The sequence below is a fragment of the Cottoperca gobio genome, chromosome 7 (genome assembly GCF_900634415.1).
Source record: "Cottoperca gobio chromosome 7, fCotGob3.1, whole genome shotgun sequence".
In the NCBI taxonomy this organism is placed as follows: Eukaryota; Metazoa; Chordata; class Actinopteri; order Perciformes; family Bovichtidae; genus Cottoperca; species Cottoperca gobio.
This window is the reverse complement of record NC_041361.1, coordinates 20,637,300-20,653,810: the sequence shown is the minus strand read 5'-3', so window position 1 is coordinate 20,653,810 and position 16,511 is coordinate 20,637,300. Positions and strand designations below refer to the sequence as shown.

General features: G+C 40.4%; 1 protein-coding gene across 1 annotated transcript in view; it reads left to right on the top strand.

The window, feature by feature from the left end:
- lamb2l (laminin, beta 2-like) overlaps nt 1-16,511 on the top strand; it is a 54,638-nt gene that overhangs the window by 1,980 nt on the left and 36,147 nt on the right. Inside the window, exon 2 of the mRNA XM_029436469.1 lies at nt 11,375-11,454. Within this exon, the coding sequence (XP_029292329.1) occupies nt 11,397-11,454 (58 nt within the window). The 5' untranslated portion in view covers nt 11,375-11,396. The remainder of the gene's footprint in view (nt 1-11,374; nt 11,455-16,511) is intronic.

Here is a 16,511-nt window from a genome sequence, read left to right as displayed (position 1 = left end):
TTTCAAAGGACCATACCAGAGGCTTTGCATGTTTTATCCTAATAAATACTATCGGCTTACACCTTCTGTTAGTGCCAAGTCATTTCCCAAAGCTTTCAGCCATATGTGAGCTTTTGCAATATTTAGCTGAATTATAGGGCTGCCCCTTATTTGTCGATTAGTCGACTAATCGGTCGTTTTGGTATTAGATGACTAAGATTTCTTTAGTTGATTAGTCCTTTTTTTAATGCTGAATTACTTAATTTCAAGAAACTTGAACATATCTCTGGTTAACACAAGATTTGAAGTGGTGTTTTTGCATGATTCTTTGTGGAGACACAAAGTTTTACGGATCTAATCTAAGAATGTCTTTAGTCGAGGGCAGCTCTACTGAATTTCTTAAAAAAATAAATAAAAAAAAGTTCTGCCGATACACCCACCTAAAAGACACATATAAATATGTGTATTCAAGTATAAGTACAGGTGATATTAAGTCATGGTAATTGCTTGCAAAACAATGTCTTATTGTAGGAGAAATTTGCAGGCGGAGATATACGATGCTTTTGTGTCGATCAATTGGATCGACTAACAGGGCTAACATGTCCCGCGGCCGCGTACAAGTAGTTGTGATTGCACAGCTCCGGAAAGTGGAACGGTCTTCTCAAGTTAGTTCAGTGTACTGAAACGGACTGAAACCAGTGGGCCCTTGGAAGGTAGATGGTTCTCAGTAATGTAAATTGTGCGCACATTGGTGTTACAGTGCAAAACCAGTGGTATGATCCTTTAAACATCAGGTGTGAGTGCTTCACTGCTGACATGCTAGAGGTGTGAATGCTTATGTATGAGATGGCAGTTCTCAGATGATCCATTTTTGTTTTAGAAGAATTGATTTAACTGTAATCTCTCAAGTCAGAGATCATCTGGGAGTGTGCGTGTGTGTGTGTGTGTGTGTGTGTGTGAGAGAGAGAGAGAGAGAGAGAGGAAGTGCTTCAGTGTAAATGTGGCCCCTGTGCTTGGATAATCTATACATCAAGAGGCCTCTCCAGAGATTTGTCGCTGCCATCGGCCGCCTCGCTCGCTATCAGTGTGTCTTTGATATCTGAGCCTCTGTCGGGGCCTCTGCAGGCTGAGACGCTCATAATCACGTCCCCTGATATAAATCAAGCCCTTGTTTGCAGCACACTGACAAGACGGACAGATTACCACTACACCTCTTTTTCATGTCTGTCTCAGAGTTATGTCTCTGGGAAATCGTCGAGGTCATTTAACTCAGACTGATAGAGCGTCTTCAAATAATGATTTCATTATTAGGAGATGTATAGACTAGATCGTTGGTTTCATTTATTTAATATTAAGCATATAAAATGTGAAAATGCCCAAATATATGTCTTTATATTGTTTACTTAGTCTAATCACCATCTTAAGAAGTATCCATTAATAACCCACAAATATTTGATATTTTAGTCCTAATTATTGACATCAGCCAGTTATGATACATATTTCTGTTTGAGCAAACAGTTAATCCACAAATAGTTTTAGCATATAGTCAGTGGCTATGTCAAAATGATTGAATGAGGTCATTTGTTTAATAAATTATATTTTTTTGCTGTTAATTACATAAATGTGTGCTGTTTTTTGAAACTGAGAAGAGAGATTCTTCTATGGGGATTTATAAAATGCATCGTAATTTCCTTAAAATTCAAACTTCTGTATGTATTTTCCTATCTCTCTTTCTCAGCCACCCTGACATTGGAAAGCTGTTGTCGGCCAGTGCTGCAATCGTTGCCATTTACTTCTCAGGATGTAAATCTCTACCTCAATAGGAGTGTCTGTTTCCCTCTCCTGCACACACAAACACACACATGCACACAAAGAGGGGACATTTACACTGGAAATGGCTAATGGCATACAAATGGCAGCACAGATTGTCTCATTAATAACAGGAAATGCAATTTCCTTCTATGTGTTACTTAAAAAGTCAGCCAAATATCCTGCTTATCTTTAAAATAGACGGGAAACTTCTCCACTGCACTAATTGCCCACCTTTTCAATTCCTAAGTGACATATCATCTTTAGAGGTTTCAAGTGTCGGGCGGAAAACCTGCTAGAGTATACCGGGCAGACACACGGCTCACAATCTCTCAGCTAAACTAACTGATTCATTCTAACTGTTCATTCACGAACGACCTATTGGGTCATTCAGGGGTGAGGACGTGTTAGTCATGTTAGCTAGCCAGAGCCGACAGATGCCTGTCAACATGTGGAGTGTAATAAAATAAATGTTGGGAATGTGAGGATGATTACAAATTTACCTCGAATTTTTCCCAAAAGTTCCTTCCTTTATCAGTACTGCAAATGCTCATACTGTATATTGTATAAGCTATGATGACGTAAGCAGTGTGAAGTACCATTGCTACACTTTCATTTCCCTGTACTGTGGCCTCAGCTCAAGCTCTGCCTGGCTAATCTGCACTTAACTGACCTGCTCCACAGGACTTAATGCTGAGCCACAAACTCCGAGTTGCCCTGTACCTCCACCTCTTACCTACTGTTTCTTCTCTGGCTTTCTAGTACAAACATGAATTTGGTGATTGTCTTGGTTGGTGTGTGTCTTAGTGAACTTAATCACCTTTAAGGCTCCTCACTGGCTACTGTCTGGTCATGCCCTCGCATGAGCTTTTTGTCGGTCTCTCGGGCGTGTCCCTCTGTGTTTAGTTAAAGATTCATTTCTGTCATAAACCATGTAAGACCTTCAAAGACGCAGCTGATTTCATTTGATACAAAGTGTTGTTTTTGGGTTGAATAAGTAACAAATAAAGAATAAAAACAAACTGCACTGCTTGTGTATGAACAGGAATGCACATACACACTTCCCGCTGTGTGTGTGTACATAGGTGGTGTGGAACAAAGGCGAAGTAAGATGGAATTAGGTGTGCTTTACTTGAGGTCTGGGTCAATAGCAGTGGAAATCTGCAGTGCACCTCACACTGTGAGATTTAACTGTGTGCAACACTGAAATGGTGAATTATCTTTGGTAGTAATCTTTCTTTCACTGTAAGAAGCCAGCAGAAATGAGGTAAATATCCTTATTGTATTATGAGATTTCTTTTGGCTCCACAGGTGATTATCTGACGATGTATGTAGTGGATTAGGAAGTTGTTTGAAGGGAAGTTGTTTCCTTGTTTGACACTATGGTTAAATGAAATCCCTTTAGTTGTGTTTGGGTGGTCTGTTTCCATCAAATAGAACAGGGGTCTTATTATATTAGTTTCCTCAGGGTTTCTTAAATGTATTGGAGTAGACCGGATCTACCTTCTCCGTAAAACAGTCATCATTAGAACCCTAATGTTGAAAAGAAGGGCACTGTTTGCCTGGAGGGTGTTTTGCTTCATATAATTTCATAAAGACTTGAAGCAATTTTCACTCTAATTTAGGGAAACGCTCTCCTGGCTTCAAGGTGTGTTACAGTCATCTATGACTGCTTTGATGATTTATTTTTCAATGCAGAGCAAGAACTGAGTCATTCACATTAACGTGGACCTCAAGAAATTATCTCATTTGAAATAGATGAAGAGAATAAAAAAGAAGAACATTTGCCAAAAGAAAGTGCCGATGTTTTTGCAAACAAATTTAATAGGCTTGTTATTTTTAAATCATACAGAGAGAAGTGAATGGGAAAAGAGGGGATAATTCTAATTTCTCTATATATGGCATCTAATGCAGTCACATATGTTGCTTTTTGAGTAATGTGCACAACACCATGTCTTTGGAAAAAAGATGTGTTACCTGTGCCAACCTATTGCTATAATTACTGTCCTGCACATACGGTGATATATACACCCTACAGCTGAATGCAACACGTTCTCATCCAGTCTGTTTTTGAAAAGTCACTGACTGAATTGGAGTAAAGATTCACTCCAAGGTGCGTGTGACTGTGGAAGTGTGGAAGCAATCAAACTAGAAATGAAAGGAAGCAGCATTGATTTATGTCTTCTCTATCAAACAACATGCAACAACACATTTCTCTGTTGTGCGCATTTTACCAGTTTGCTCAGATTTATTGAGCAGGGTAACATTATTCGAAGGTGGAATTTTCTTTTCAACAGTCCGTTAGAGTTCAACTGAGCAGCACTGAAGAGTATTTCATGTCTGTGATATCTCTTTAAGGTCCTGAGCTACTTTCTTTGGGTTGTTCTGCTGTAGATATGACGAGTATCGCTGCAGTGCGTTGCTTTGTGTCATAAGCTCAAAGGTGGCTTTTCTTCGGTCTTCTTTACTTGAGTGCACTTCACCTGCTGTTAGCTACACACTGTTGGCAGGTTGCTATGTACTAACTTGAGTATATCCTGTGATAGTGCTGCATGGAACAAGTGAGACATTTACTGTATTTCTTTGCTAGAAGGGAAACAGAATTGCTCTTCGTTTGTTATTTGCAGATTTTGCCGTTTCTGTCTTAGAGTTTCTTTTTTATTATTACAATATTTTTCTGCCTTGTGTTGTTTTCTACATGTTTCTGATTCCCAACCAGGGGTACTTGTACCCTGATTATTTTAGGGTAGCTTAAATAATTGTATTGTATTGTAATATGTATAAAATACATACTTATATTAAAAGGTTTAACACCTGAACACAACATGTTGCGATTGAGAGTGTGTGAAAACTAGTTAGCAAGCGAGCAGAGTTAAGAGTATTGGATAAATGGTTGATAAAGAAAGCTAAAAGTGATCAATAAAACTTAGCTTAAAGTTTAACAGTTTAAACAGTTCCTTAAAAAAAAGTAACAAATAATGGTTGAAAGAGCTAAAAGTAATGGATAAATTGTTGAAATGTCCAGCTTCTGTCATTCCAAGGTAGTGGTTTGATTTCAAACTTTACTAAACTTACATTTACATTATTTAATAGTATAAATAAATCTATCTATATCCATTTTTCTATGCTTCAATAACATCCAGTTTAAAATCAATTCAAAAGAAAATAGTGTCGATGAAGAGGAGCTTGAGCTCTTCTAACAGGGCTGTGGAGATGCAGTACATCAGGCAAATAAGGTTGGGAACCCCTGTTGTAAATGACTACACATGTTCTCTCACAGTGGTGCAGGTAACAGCAGCTCCAAATATTGAGTCACCTATAACAGCAGCAGACTTCCCCCATGAGCTCATCTGAATGTTCTGATCACATTTCCAGCCCGGCCTTGTTTCACAACACTAACAGCAGTGTCTTGAGCTGTAGCGTATTGGCAGTGTGTTCAGTCTAAAGCCCTTCATTTGATGTGTACACGCACGCAGAGTAAGCCTTATCGTGTTATAGTGTTCAAGGATATGGGAGCCTGGGATTGTTTGGACTAGTGTCTCGAGATTTCTTAGCTTTGTCGGACCGCTGCACAGAAGTTATAGTGGCGGCACTGAACCTTCTGCAGGGTTCCTCTTATCTTGTTGTTGGGTTGTGTGTGTGTGTGTCAAAGTCTTTGCTCAAGGTGTAGTCTAGCCAGGTGCAGGGGCAAGATTTTCTCCTCTGATTTATTTTACTTAAAAACAATAGTTTTTTTTAAACAAAAAACCTACATCCCTGCATGTTTCAAGTTTCAAGTTTTCATTTGCCACACACTCACATATCTCTACATATTGCAGCAAAATTCTTTGTTCCCCCTCCAGAACTCCAGAGCTTGAAATAAAAATAGAATGTATTTATATAAATACAGTATTTACAACAAAGAAAATATATTTGGTGACAATATATACAAATAGGAGAGATAATATGTGCAAATATAAAATAATAATGCAGATATTAAATGTGGGCAAATATTAGGGAGAAACAAGGGACTAAACCAGAAATGTTATAGACAAGGAAGTTAGGAATAATTTATTCGCCAATATCTATTTTATATTGCTGTGAAAACATCTCCTTCAAACAACTGTAAACTTCAATACGTTTCTCGCCAATTTTAATGTGATTTACATGATTACATTTGAGCACAACACAACTTTACCTTCGCCCAATGCATATTTTTACTGAATAGACCCTGAACGCAACTTACTGCAAGTCAATAGCACCTCCGATACCGGCTACTAACAGCAAACAGCTAATGTGAACTAGCTGTGCTAGTTAAAGCATTGGGTGCGTCCTCTGGATGCTTTATGGTGAGTTTAATGAATAAATAATCACAAAAGTCAAGTGTGTGCGTTTACTGTGTACAGTATGGTTAAGAGAGCGACAGAGAGAGAAAGAGAGAGAGAGGTGGATGCTCCGACAGCAAACAGCTGTTTGGGGGAGAGGGCGCGGAGGAGAAAACCTGCGGTCCAGGCCGCACGGCCAGACTTTGTGTTTGCTTACGCGCAAGCTCGCACTACGTCATTAATTGTTGAATAAAATCAACATAATGTATGCATTAGTATCATTGATCTTATTAGCTGATGAAGCCATTTGAGAAGCTAGCCAACTAACACATCCGCTCAGATGGTGTTTTGCTAGTGATAAGTTACAATCCATTCACACATTGGCAATACAAAGCCATTAAGACCTTTCACATATGACCTTTAATATTTTAAATCATTATTTACTTTTACGGTTTGCTCTTGGAGAAGGTGTTATATTTATTCACCAGGAGGATATCTCAGTTGTCTCACGAGTCAAAATAAAGTATGAAATGCACAAGACAGTTAATGAGAGAGCAAGATCTCAAGGCTTGAGAAAATCTCTGTATATTCTGCAGCGTGTACATCGAGCCATCCAGCCTCGAACTTGCACCAGTGGCTCTGCTGGCCTCTTCTGCGGTTTCTGTGTGACATGTTGAGTCAGCTTCTTCTTCTCCCTCTTTAGCAGAAGTCAAAGGTCACATCACCAGAGAGCTGTGAACGTGAATCCTGCTTTGTTCTCTTCTACAGTTTTTGAGTTGTCTAGCCCAAATTACACACATGCATGCACATAACCCACACATGCATATATCTTACAAACACGCACCCTCCCACTCCTTTCTCTTTCTCTTTTCTAATCTAGTCGTAGCACCAGTTGCTTCAACCTTTTGAATTGTTGAATAGAGTTCACCTCAGTGGCCCCGGTCTGATGCATAAACCCAGTTGATTTGTCACATCATTTGTTTTTAGTCTAACTTGAGGGGACAAGGCTGAAACAGCGCTAAAGTCAAATGTTGAACATTAATCAAATTGTTAAAGTGAAACACTTCTGAATTTCAGCACTAGTAGTTCGACATTTTGGAAATGCACTTATACACTTTCTTGCCCAGAGTTAGATGAACATATTGAAACCCCTCTTATGTCTGTACACTAAATATGAAGCAATTGTCAGTTAGCTTAGCTTAGCACAAACTTAAAAAGGGGGGGAAAGTCTAGCCTGCCTCTGACCCAACAGTAAGGAAATGTACCAACCAGCTGTACTAAAGCTCACTAATTAACACGTTATATCTCTTTTCTTTCATTTTTACTAAAACCAAATTATAAAAATGACAATTCATTTTACGGGGTTGGGTATTGGAAATAGTTTGGCACATGAAATCCTTGTAAAACAAAAGAATGTTGTAACCGTACTGAAGGACAGAGTCAGTCTATATGCTATGCTCGCATTAGCTTCATATTTACATAAACAAATGACAGTGATATGAATCTGGGACGGGACAATATAGGATTTTATCGCAGATGTGTGTACCATCTGTGATAAATGTCCGAAATGTGTCTCTAATCAAAGTGATTTAAGTATGTTTTAGTGACATGTTAAAAGTTCTAAACATATTTTGATGATTATCAGGACAATATCATGAATCGCAATTATTTTAGCCAGGATAATCATGACATTAAATGTTCATATCGTCCCATGCCCAAAATATCAACGTCGTCCTCCAAAGTCCCAATGTGGGGCCTTTGGACTATTGCATGAAAGTGCAGAGAGAAAGTTGGGGTTGGTTAGAGTAGAGCTTTCATTAGTTAGTCCTCTTCCTAAAGCAATGAAAGTTGTGTAATGTAGTTGTGCGGTGGAGGGGCCGGGGGTGGTGCTGCACTAAAGCTCTGTGCCCTGGTTTACCCCAAAATGTCTCGTCATCCCTGCCTGTCTCTCCTTCTTCCTTCATTCCTTTTTTTCCAATAGGTTTTCTCCTTCTTCCATCCTCCTCTTCTTTGAACTATCTCTCTCTTTCTCTGGCCTCCTCTCTGCCTCTCTCACCCTTCACTCTCCCTCAGTGTCCAGAAGAAAGGGGTGGTGCATTCCAAAAGCCTGGAGACCATTCCCCTCTTTCAGCCAGTGGCCCACAGAGTGACAGAGGAATTAGAATAAGAATAGCTGTCCATTCACCCCAGTGCCCCAGTGACGAGCTGGAGGGAGCGAGGGAGGGAGGGCGAAACGGAGGGAGCCGGAGGGAGGAGAGGAATAAAAGGGGGGTCCCCTCACACTGAATCCCCATTGGCCCGCATGTTCCCTCTGTTTTTATTTCGCTGCCGTCAGTTGTGCTTTCAAGTTTGTTTTACACATTCTGCCGCACATACACACCACACAAGTGCATGCACGCGTAAATATACACATTGGGGTTCAGGGCCTGCACACGCGCACGCTCGGATACGGGACTCTACACACACTGTCAGACGAAATTGGCCTACGGAGACAGAGTGAGCAATTCTGACCACGCAGTGCAGAGGAGAGCGAGGTGACCTGTGGCTGTGTGAGTATGAAGCTAGAATCAGAATACTTACTGCATGGTGTTCTTAGTGTTTTACTTATCTGTAAACAACATCAGCTGAAACTCTTTATTCTTGTGTTTTTGGTGGATTAGTCCTTTGGTGGAGATTTTCAATTCAAATGTGACCTTGTGCTGTCAACATCTCTGGCTAAACTGTAAGCTCTCTTAACTATGTAGCTGTTAAAATGTAACAACGGTGTCATAGTTGAACAGTGCTGCAAGTGATTTTTAAATTCCTAAGTAAATGGATCGTGGCCAAGCCGATGTGTTCATTTAAAAAAAGAAAAGTGAACTATTGTTGTGGTAACTGTAGTTTTTTATGATCATAAATGTCTTGTACATTATGTATTGTAATATTTTAGTTTTAATTGACCAGCTGCTACATCTCTAGAGCTCTTCAGTGGCAAAGAGGCTTCACAATTCTTTGCAGATCTCTCCACTCAGACACAGACTGAGCCTCTGCACCAGGGCTGCAGTGCTAAAAGAGGGCCAGTTTACCACCCTGCTTTATCTCAACTACTCTATTGCGAGCCCACGGGGCGGATGGGTGGAAAGATAGACCTTTACCCTCTACCTCAAAAAACACAAGTTGTGGCATTATTTATTATATTTATTTGACAACATTTTGTCAAAAAATCTGCATTTTAAATTACTGAGATATTCTAATATAGTTGAAGAAATGTTATTGTAACTTAAGTCTACGCGTCAGAGGACTCTTGCTTACTGATTGGCTGCGGGCACTCTAAACACTTTGCAGCAAACTATCCTAACTATCCTCACTTCACCGCAGAATGAAAACAGCTGTGTTCGGAGCTTTCCGTAGACATTGCGTGGTACCTCGCAGCAGGCCGCACTTGGCCACTCCCCAGAAGTGAGTTTGGCTCCGCTCTCCGTCGCCTGACTCCTGGGAAGCTTCTGAATCACTTTCGGACTGTTTTCCTCGTTTATCTTTTTCTTTATAAGAAATGGAATTGACATTCATCCAGCTACAATTAAGCCTAATCAACCTTAAACATAAACCTCCATACAGTCTGCTCCCATCTCTCACTTTGATTAGACAAGAGAATTGTAATGGTAGAAGAACAAGGACAATGTGGCATGCTCTTAATAAGTTCACGTCTCAGGGAAGATTGTCATTTTTGTGTAACTTTATTGTTTGTGAAAAACATGTAACTCATTGAAACCCTGTTTAAATGGAGTTAACTGAAGTTTTTTTGAAAGAATCTGAATCAGTAAATGCCTGGTTTGTCTTGGACAGCAATAACATGTGTTTATACTTTCATATCCTCCTCATGTACTATGTCACTGTAGGTGAAAATGAGCAAGAACCACAAGTTTAACAACACATTTAGTTTGAGTAAAACGTAATGTCATCCCTCAAGGTTGAAGGTATTTTAGCATCACAGCAGCTGCTTTACACAGTAAATTGGGATACAAGTTTATTCAGGCTGTTATATAAATGAAAACAAATAGTGTATTGTTATGAATGCAGTCAATGACTTAATACACATGTAAATCCGTTGACCTGACTGTTGAGACGTTGTGGGGTCCCTCCTCAGTGCCTCTGCCTTTGACACTGTGAGCGCGGGGCCACGTCCACCTCTCATTGCCAAGCTGAGTGTGAAAAATGCATTCCAACAGAGACATGCTTTAGATCACAAACCTGGATTAGTGAGGAAGGCTAAGCTATTTGAGGAATTCTTTAAAATGTAAGACTTTTCATTTGTCAGACACAAAACACTTCTCCCTTTGACTTAAAAGGCTTATTTAGATTGTCAAAGCAGTGCTGGCTGTGAAGTCAGTCTTTCCATTTAGTCCCTTCCTGTAGCCACTTTTATTTGTCTCTGAGGTCAGATTGGTTTAGTGTGTGACATGAACATGAATGTGTGTTCTCACCTGTCAAAATGTGTGCCCACACACACAAACACACACATACACAGTGCTCTGTCCTATTCATTGAGCAGATGTCTATGTTTGTGGAGCCTAAGTATACAGGAGTCCTTTTCTCTCCTCGGTGTTACGACATAATCAAGATCTAACACCTTGGAGAAAACCCTTAAACTACTAAACTACAGTGACATTTTTTTTGTAGTTATTATTCTTTAACGATGCTTTGTGTGTAGCGTTCGTGCGCCAGCCGTTACTGCGGCAATTTGGAGGTATTAATAATATTTACTGTGCAGATAGTGCAAAGTAGAAAAACTGAACTGGAACGAAGAGTCGGCTTATCGATTAGTCGATCCACGGAAAGAGAATCGCCATCTATTTTGATAATCATTGAAATGTCAGTAATTGCTGTTTCAGCCTCTCAAATATGGAGATTTGTTGCTTTCCTCTGTTTTCTTTTTGTCATATTAAAGTGAATATCTTTGGGCTTTGGTGCTGACAAAACAAGACATTTAAAGACGTCACCTTGGACTCTGAAAAACTGGGATCGACATTTTTCACTATTTTGTCGATTAATCTAATTGGCAGATTAATTGATACTGAAAACAATCGTTAGTTAAAGCCTTAGTGCAAAACACTTAACGATAATTATGGGAAAATATCACTTCCAATTTTGATGTCAATTTTCAGAAAGGATTGCACCAACGACCCCTCAGATGTGAACTAGAGACTGTGATGACCTGGGGTGAATACGAGGGTGTTGTACTAAATGAAGCTTCTTAAAATGTCTTGTCACACTCTCAAATCATTTGTGTCTGTTTGTTACAGCCAGAGAGACAGCGTGGTGTCCATGCGTCCAGCAATCATGAGGTCCATCATGGCTGTGTGTCTGAGCCTCCTCTCGCTGGGTGAGTACATGATCAGATTTTGATTCTGTTTCGGGGTCCTTTCATATCTCATTAAGGCCCAACCAGCTGAAAAGGAGGCTTTGCTTCGGTTCCAATAGGATTCTGGTGCGGCTTGAGTGTGGCGTGAAAGCAAAGCAGACCTACTGCGGAGTTTTGTGATTTGAGCTTGTGAAACAGGATGTGATTTTAGCATATATTCAAAAAGCTGAACTACTGAAAGCATCTGCTGATTGTGCTTTTGTCCTCTACTCTATTTAAAGTATATGGCAGTTTCTTAATAAAAGCGAGTGAAACATAGTGATTCCACAGTAATTACACGGTACAAGACACCTGTGTCTACCTGACTGTCATTATTTATTACTTTATCTCATTATTTATGAGGCCCAGTTACAGACGTCTAATAATGCTCATAATAAATGCCCTGTTATTTAATCGTGAGCTAGAAAGCGGCCTTTAAGTGTTGTAGACCAAAGGAAAAATATGACACATTGTCGCCTTTTGGTTCTGCAAAACCAAGGAATCAAATCATTTTCATGAGGGCAAAAATAAAGATCCAAAATAATTGTGTTTTCTTGTTTTACCATATCTGCTGCTGCCTTGTTGATGTGAAATACGCTCATACGACATTTGTCTCAGCAGTGCAACAGCTACTGTAGAACAACGTGAGAAGACTTAAAGCAGCAGGACAGTCTTTTTATTCAAAGCTCATGTCGTGTGTCGTGTGACATGCACGCCTATTCCTCCTCATTAGGGCAGCAGCAGCTGCGGCAGCAGGGTAGCAGGAAAAATATGCCGATTATTACTGAAGCCGGTGCGAACAGGCGTTCTGATCGTACAGTAAGTCCTGTCCTTCCGAGCCTCCGACCCTGTATGTATGTGTTGTTGTTATTTTTACTTTCGTAGACTCACAGCCAAAGGAAATCCTCACAGACGCACACTCTGCCTGCACATTGTCATTAGGTATAATCCATCATTATTTCATGCACGCTAATCACAGGATTGAGCTGCAGCACACAGATGTTTGTACTGGATTGTGTTTACTTTAGGGAGCAGGAAGTGAAGGTTTTAAGTGAGGATGAAACTCTCTTTCGCTGAGTTGATGTCGCCTTTCAATCCAGTCAAAATTACGAGGTGGCACGGCCCTAAGTGATAATAATAATACTTGATTTGCCACCATATAGAGAAGTATACCAGTGCATTGTTTGCTCAGTTACATTTCTGACAGCAATTTGGATGCTTTAATGGAGGACACACTCCCGGTGAGCTTTTATTATGTCTTACAAAAACACAATAAGCAGCACCTGTAATGATATATTGTAGCAAGGTATTTCTCAAACTGGGTGTAAGTAGTGCAGAGTGGGAGCAGACCATTTATTACGCATTTTGAATTGGCAAATTAAAAAAACTGAGTGGAAATGCCAAAAACCCGAAGTGACTTTGTGACAAAGTTTAGAGCTTTCATTGCAAGATTGTTTTTCATATTGCTGACAACAAATCGCATGAAAAGACCAAAACCAATAACGTGTTAGTCCATCTCTCAATACCGACCCTGTCTGTGGCTGTCAGACCAAGGCTGGAAAAAAAAACCATGTCGCCCAGTGTGGCTCATTGAAGTGTTTCTAACAACAATGGAGCTCCATCAGGCTTTAGATGCTATGACACTGAGAACATATAGAATATAACAAGACTAATTCTTTAACAAGGGCATGCTCAATTAATAATGTGGTTTTGGATCTGCTTATAAAACAAGGTGATTTATGTTTTCATATACAATAAGAGATTATGTGATTTGTACCCATTATCATCAGTAAATGTGGTCTTAACAATTGTCCCCAGAAGCATCGCAATGCATCCACGCCCGCCTTCCAGCGTGGACATTTGTTGCTCTGCGTATGAGTTTTCTAGCCGCAGGACAGCTCCATCACTCTCATGATGTGAGAGCTGGGTTTATTAGGTCAGCTTGTAGGATTTGTAAACGCTATGAGAATCTGGGGTATTTGTGGAATGTGTAGTAAATGATGGGCTACCGACAGCAGCGCTGGATCTGAGGCAGAATGGGCCCTCGCAGGGTTAATTGGTGACTGAGGGGCCACACACACACACACACGTTCACACACACACACACATAGAGCGCCCAGCCACTGTTAAATGTGCTTTGTTTAACTGGTCGGATTTCTATGTTTCTGTGTTAGTGTTGCTGAGGAGACCTAACAGTGATTCTCTCAAAGGTAAAGAGAAGTTCTTGTCTTTGACTGTGCTCACACACACGCTTTGAAATGGAGACTTATTAAGGACATTGCACTCGCCTACAACAGGTATGTGGGTCAGTCTCTATGGTAATAATTAACTGGAAGAAGACTGTACTCGTGTGTGTGTGAGGGGGAGGAAACTGCCAACTGAGCTTGAGTCGGCTTTTGTCCTACTATACATATTAATGAGTGAATGAAAGAATGAATGGATCAATGAAAAAATGTAAACATTGTTAAGCTACCATGAACAAAATGCAACACTTCCTGTAGGGTTTTCACGTCTTGCAGCCTTCCCTTTAAGGCCCAGAAACACCAAACAGACATTGACGAACTAGTGGCGACAGAGAGGACTGCGCCTGTAGGCCAAAAAGTCCCATTTGGACAAATCGCAAAGACTAAACTAGCACGTACGTTCTGCACCCACATGAGAGGAAATAACTCTCCATAACAGCTGCTGGTATCCATCATTAGAAACAAGTACACCGAAAGACCTATGACCGGAAATATACAAGCCGTTGTTAAGATACACACATTAAAACAAAGCAGCGTTTGCCGACCATTTTCACACAACTCTCGCTAAACACTTCACTCCAGACGGCCGTGTCTGTCGTGAGACTTCACTTGTTGGTTTGTTTCCCTCGTCCGGCCTTTATAAGCGACCAGCATTTTGCCTTTCCAAAAGATTAGAAGTTCATACAGCGAGATCATTTAGAGGGCAGTGGCGGACTTTTACACTTGAACCAAATCTCCAAACCACATTTTTAACTTGTTTGTTTGTAGACTGGTAAATAACTTTTTTTGTTCGATAAATACGGACTGATATTTTTTCATATTAAGAAACATACGATAGACTTTTCAAATTTGCTTTGGTAAAGCAGAGCCGCACAGTTTTTAATGTAATCTACAACCTCCATCTATAGTTTGCGCAGGTGTCCATTCCAGCCTGTTCCGTGTGCTGCTCTTTGCTTTTCAACATGTCAATAGATAGAACTTTATTTTTTAGTTTAAATATGCCCAAAATTTGATTCCGATTTTAGGGCGTTCTCGGTGACCCACTCAGGGAAAATGAGTTTTGCAATGTTTTGATGGGAGATTTAGCGGTTAGTTAGAAATAGCGATGAACGATTGCAAGCATGGCTGAACAGAAACAGAACAGAAAGCCATCTGCAAAACATTGAATTTCATCTAAATAACATTCAGTGACTGACATTTGACCCGAGACGTGTTGCGCACTTTCACGGAACAAAACCAAACTTGGATATCAGAGGTTGACACTTTTTTTTATCAGCGCTGATTACCAAATGTGAAATTCCTCGGCATATTGTGTTTACATTCCTGCCTCCTCCTGCACTGCTGTTGTAATTCCAACAAATGTTGTATTACTAATCCAACAGAATGTCAGTGTGTATACGTGCAGAACTCGAGCGTGTGTTTGCCTCCACCACGCTGACACCTGGAATGTTTTCTCTAATGAATAACACTTTCCTCTCTGTCCCTGCATTCCTGCCATAGTGCTGTATACAGGAGGCAGATGCCCCAGGGTGTGTTTACCTGAGACTCTCCCCCTTTGTGTATCTGCTTTCTGTGCGCGTGTGTGTGTAAGTTACATTTCCACGTGCAACACTCTAATTACACACTGGTAAACCAGCTGGTGTCAAACAACATCTGTACAACTGACAAGTCACACTCATGCATCTCAGCCGAGCTCTTGACGTTCAGTAGTCGTGTGCAGAAAACACACTAAGTCTTATTGTGTCCATCGGGTTCAACACATTATCAGAACGCTCAGTGTTTCCCACACGTACACTTTACATTATATTTGGTGTCCCATTTTAGCATTTTAAAATGTTATTTTTGTTATCCTCCATCCGAGATAGATAGTGGATAATCTCTCCCGTACCCGTTTGTTCTGCTAATGTGAGAACTGCACAAATTTGTCCAAAACCCGTGCTTTCAAGTTAACTGAAAAGTGTGTTCTTAACACACAGACTGTTAATCTCGGAGACCCAACTCTTCAAATAAGTTCTTAGCAAGCTGGCTAGTAAGGATAGCTATAAGTTAACGTTACAATACAGCTGTGTGTGCCACATACATGCACGCACCCTCCAACCCCCCTGAAACATTTTGTGAAAATAACTCACAAGGAATGGAATTACACTTCCTTAAGTAATCAAGTGTGTTGCTGCTGAATGACTCTTTTAAGGGTAATTTGTCCAAAACTGACAACTGGTCCCTCCAGCATCCTCTCCCCTCCGGTGCTACATGAACGTTGTTGTTGTGCTCTATTCCTGCATCAAAATCCCTATGTTCTCAAGTTTAAAAAATATCCCACAAACACACTCCTATTGCAACACGCACATCTATACAATTAATGAATGAACTTAGTGTAGAAGCGCATTAACAAATGCAAATACAATCCTGACACAGTGACATGAGTATGTTACTGCATGCACCACTAAAGCAATACAATGCACACACATTCTGTCATTCCCCATGCTAGTCGGGGCAGGTGGAAACCAAGTAAAGGATATGTTTCCTGCGGCCCACACAGAGAGGGGGACGAGCACTGCTGTCGCGTCTCAGATGTCAGAAGCAGCGTTAGAAAATTGAGGCTCTTTCACATGTGAGTGTGTGCAACGAGGATGGCTTTGCCGTGTAATTATCAACACACACACCATTCTCTTCTGTTTCAGCACAGTCTGACAGAGTGGAGAGAACTAATAGATGGAGAGCTTTTGTAAACGGCATACAATATAAAAAAACATTCCATTCATGTGTGGTCTAAAACCCCACCTTAATTAAAACTGA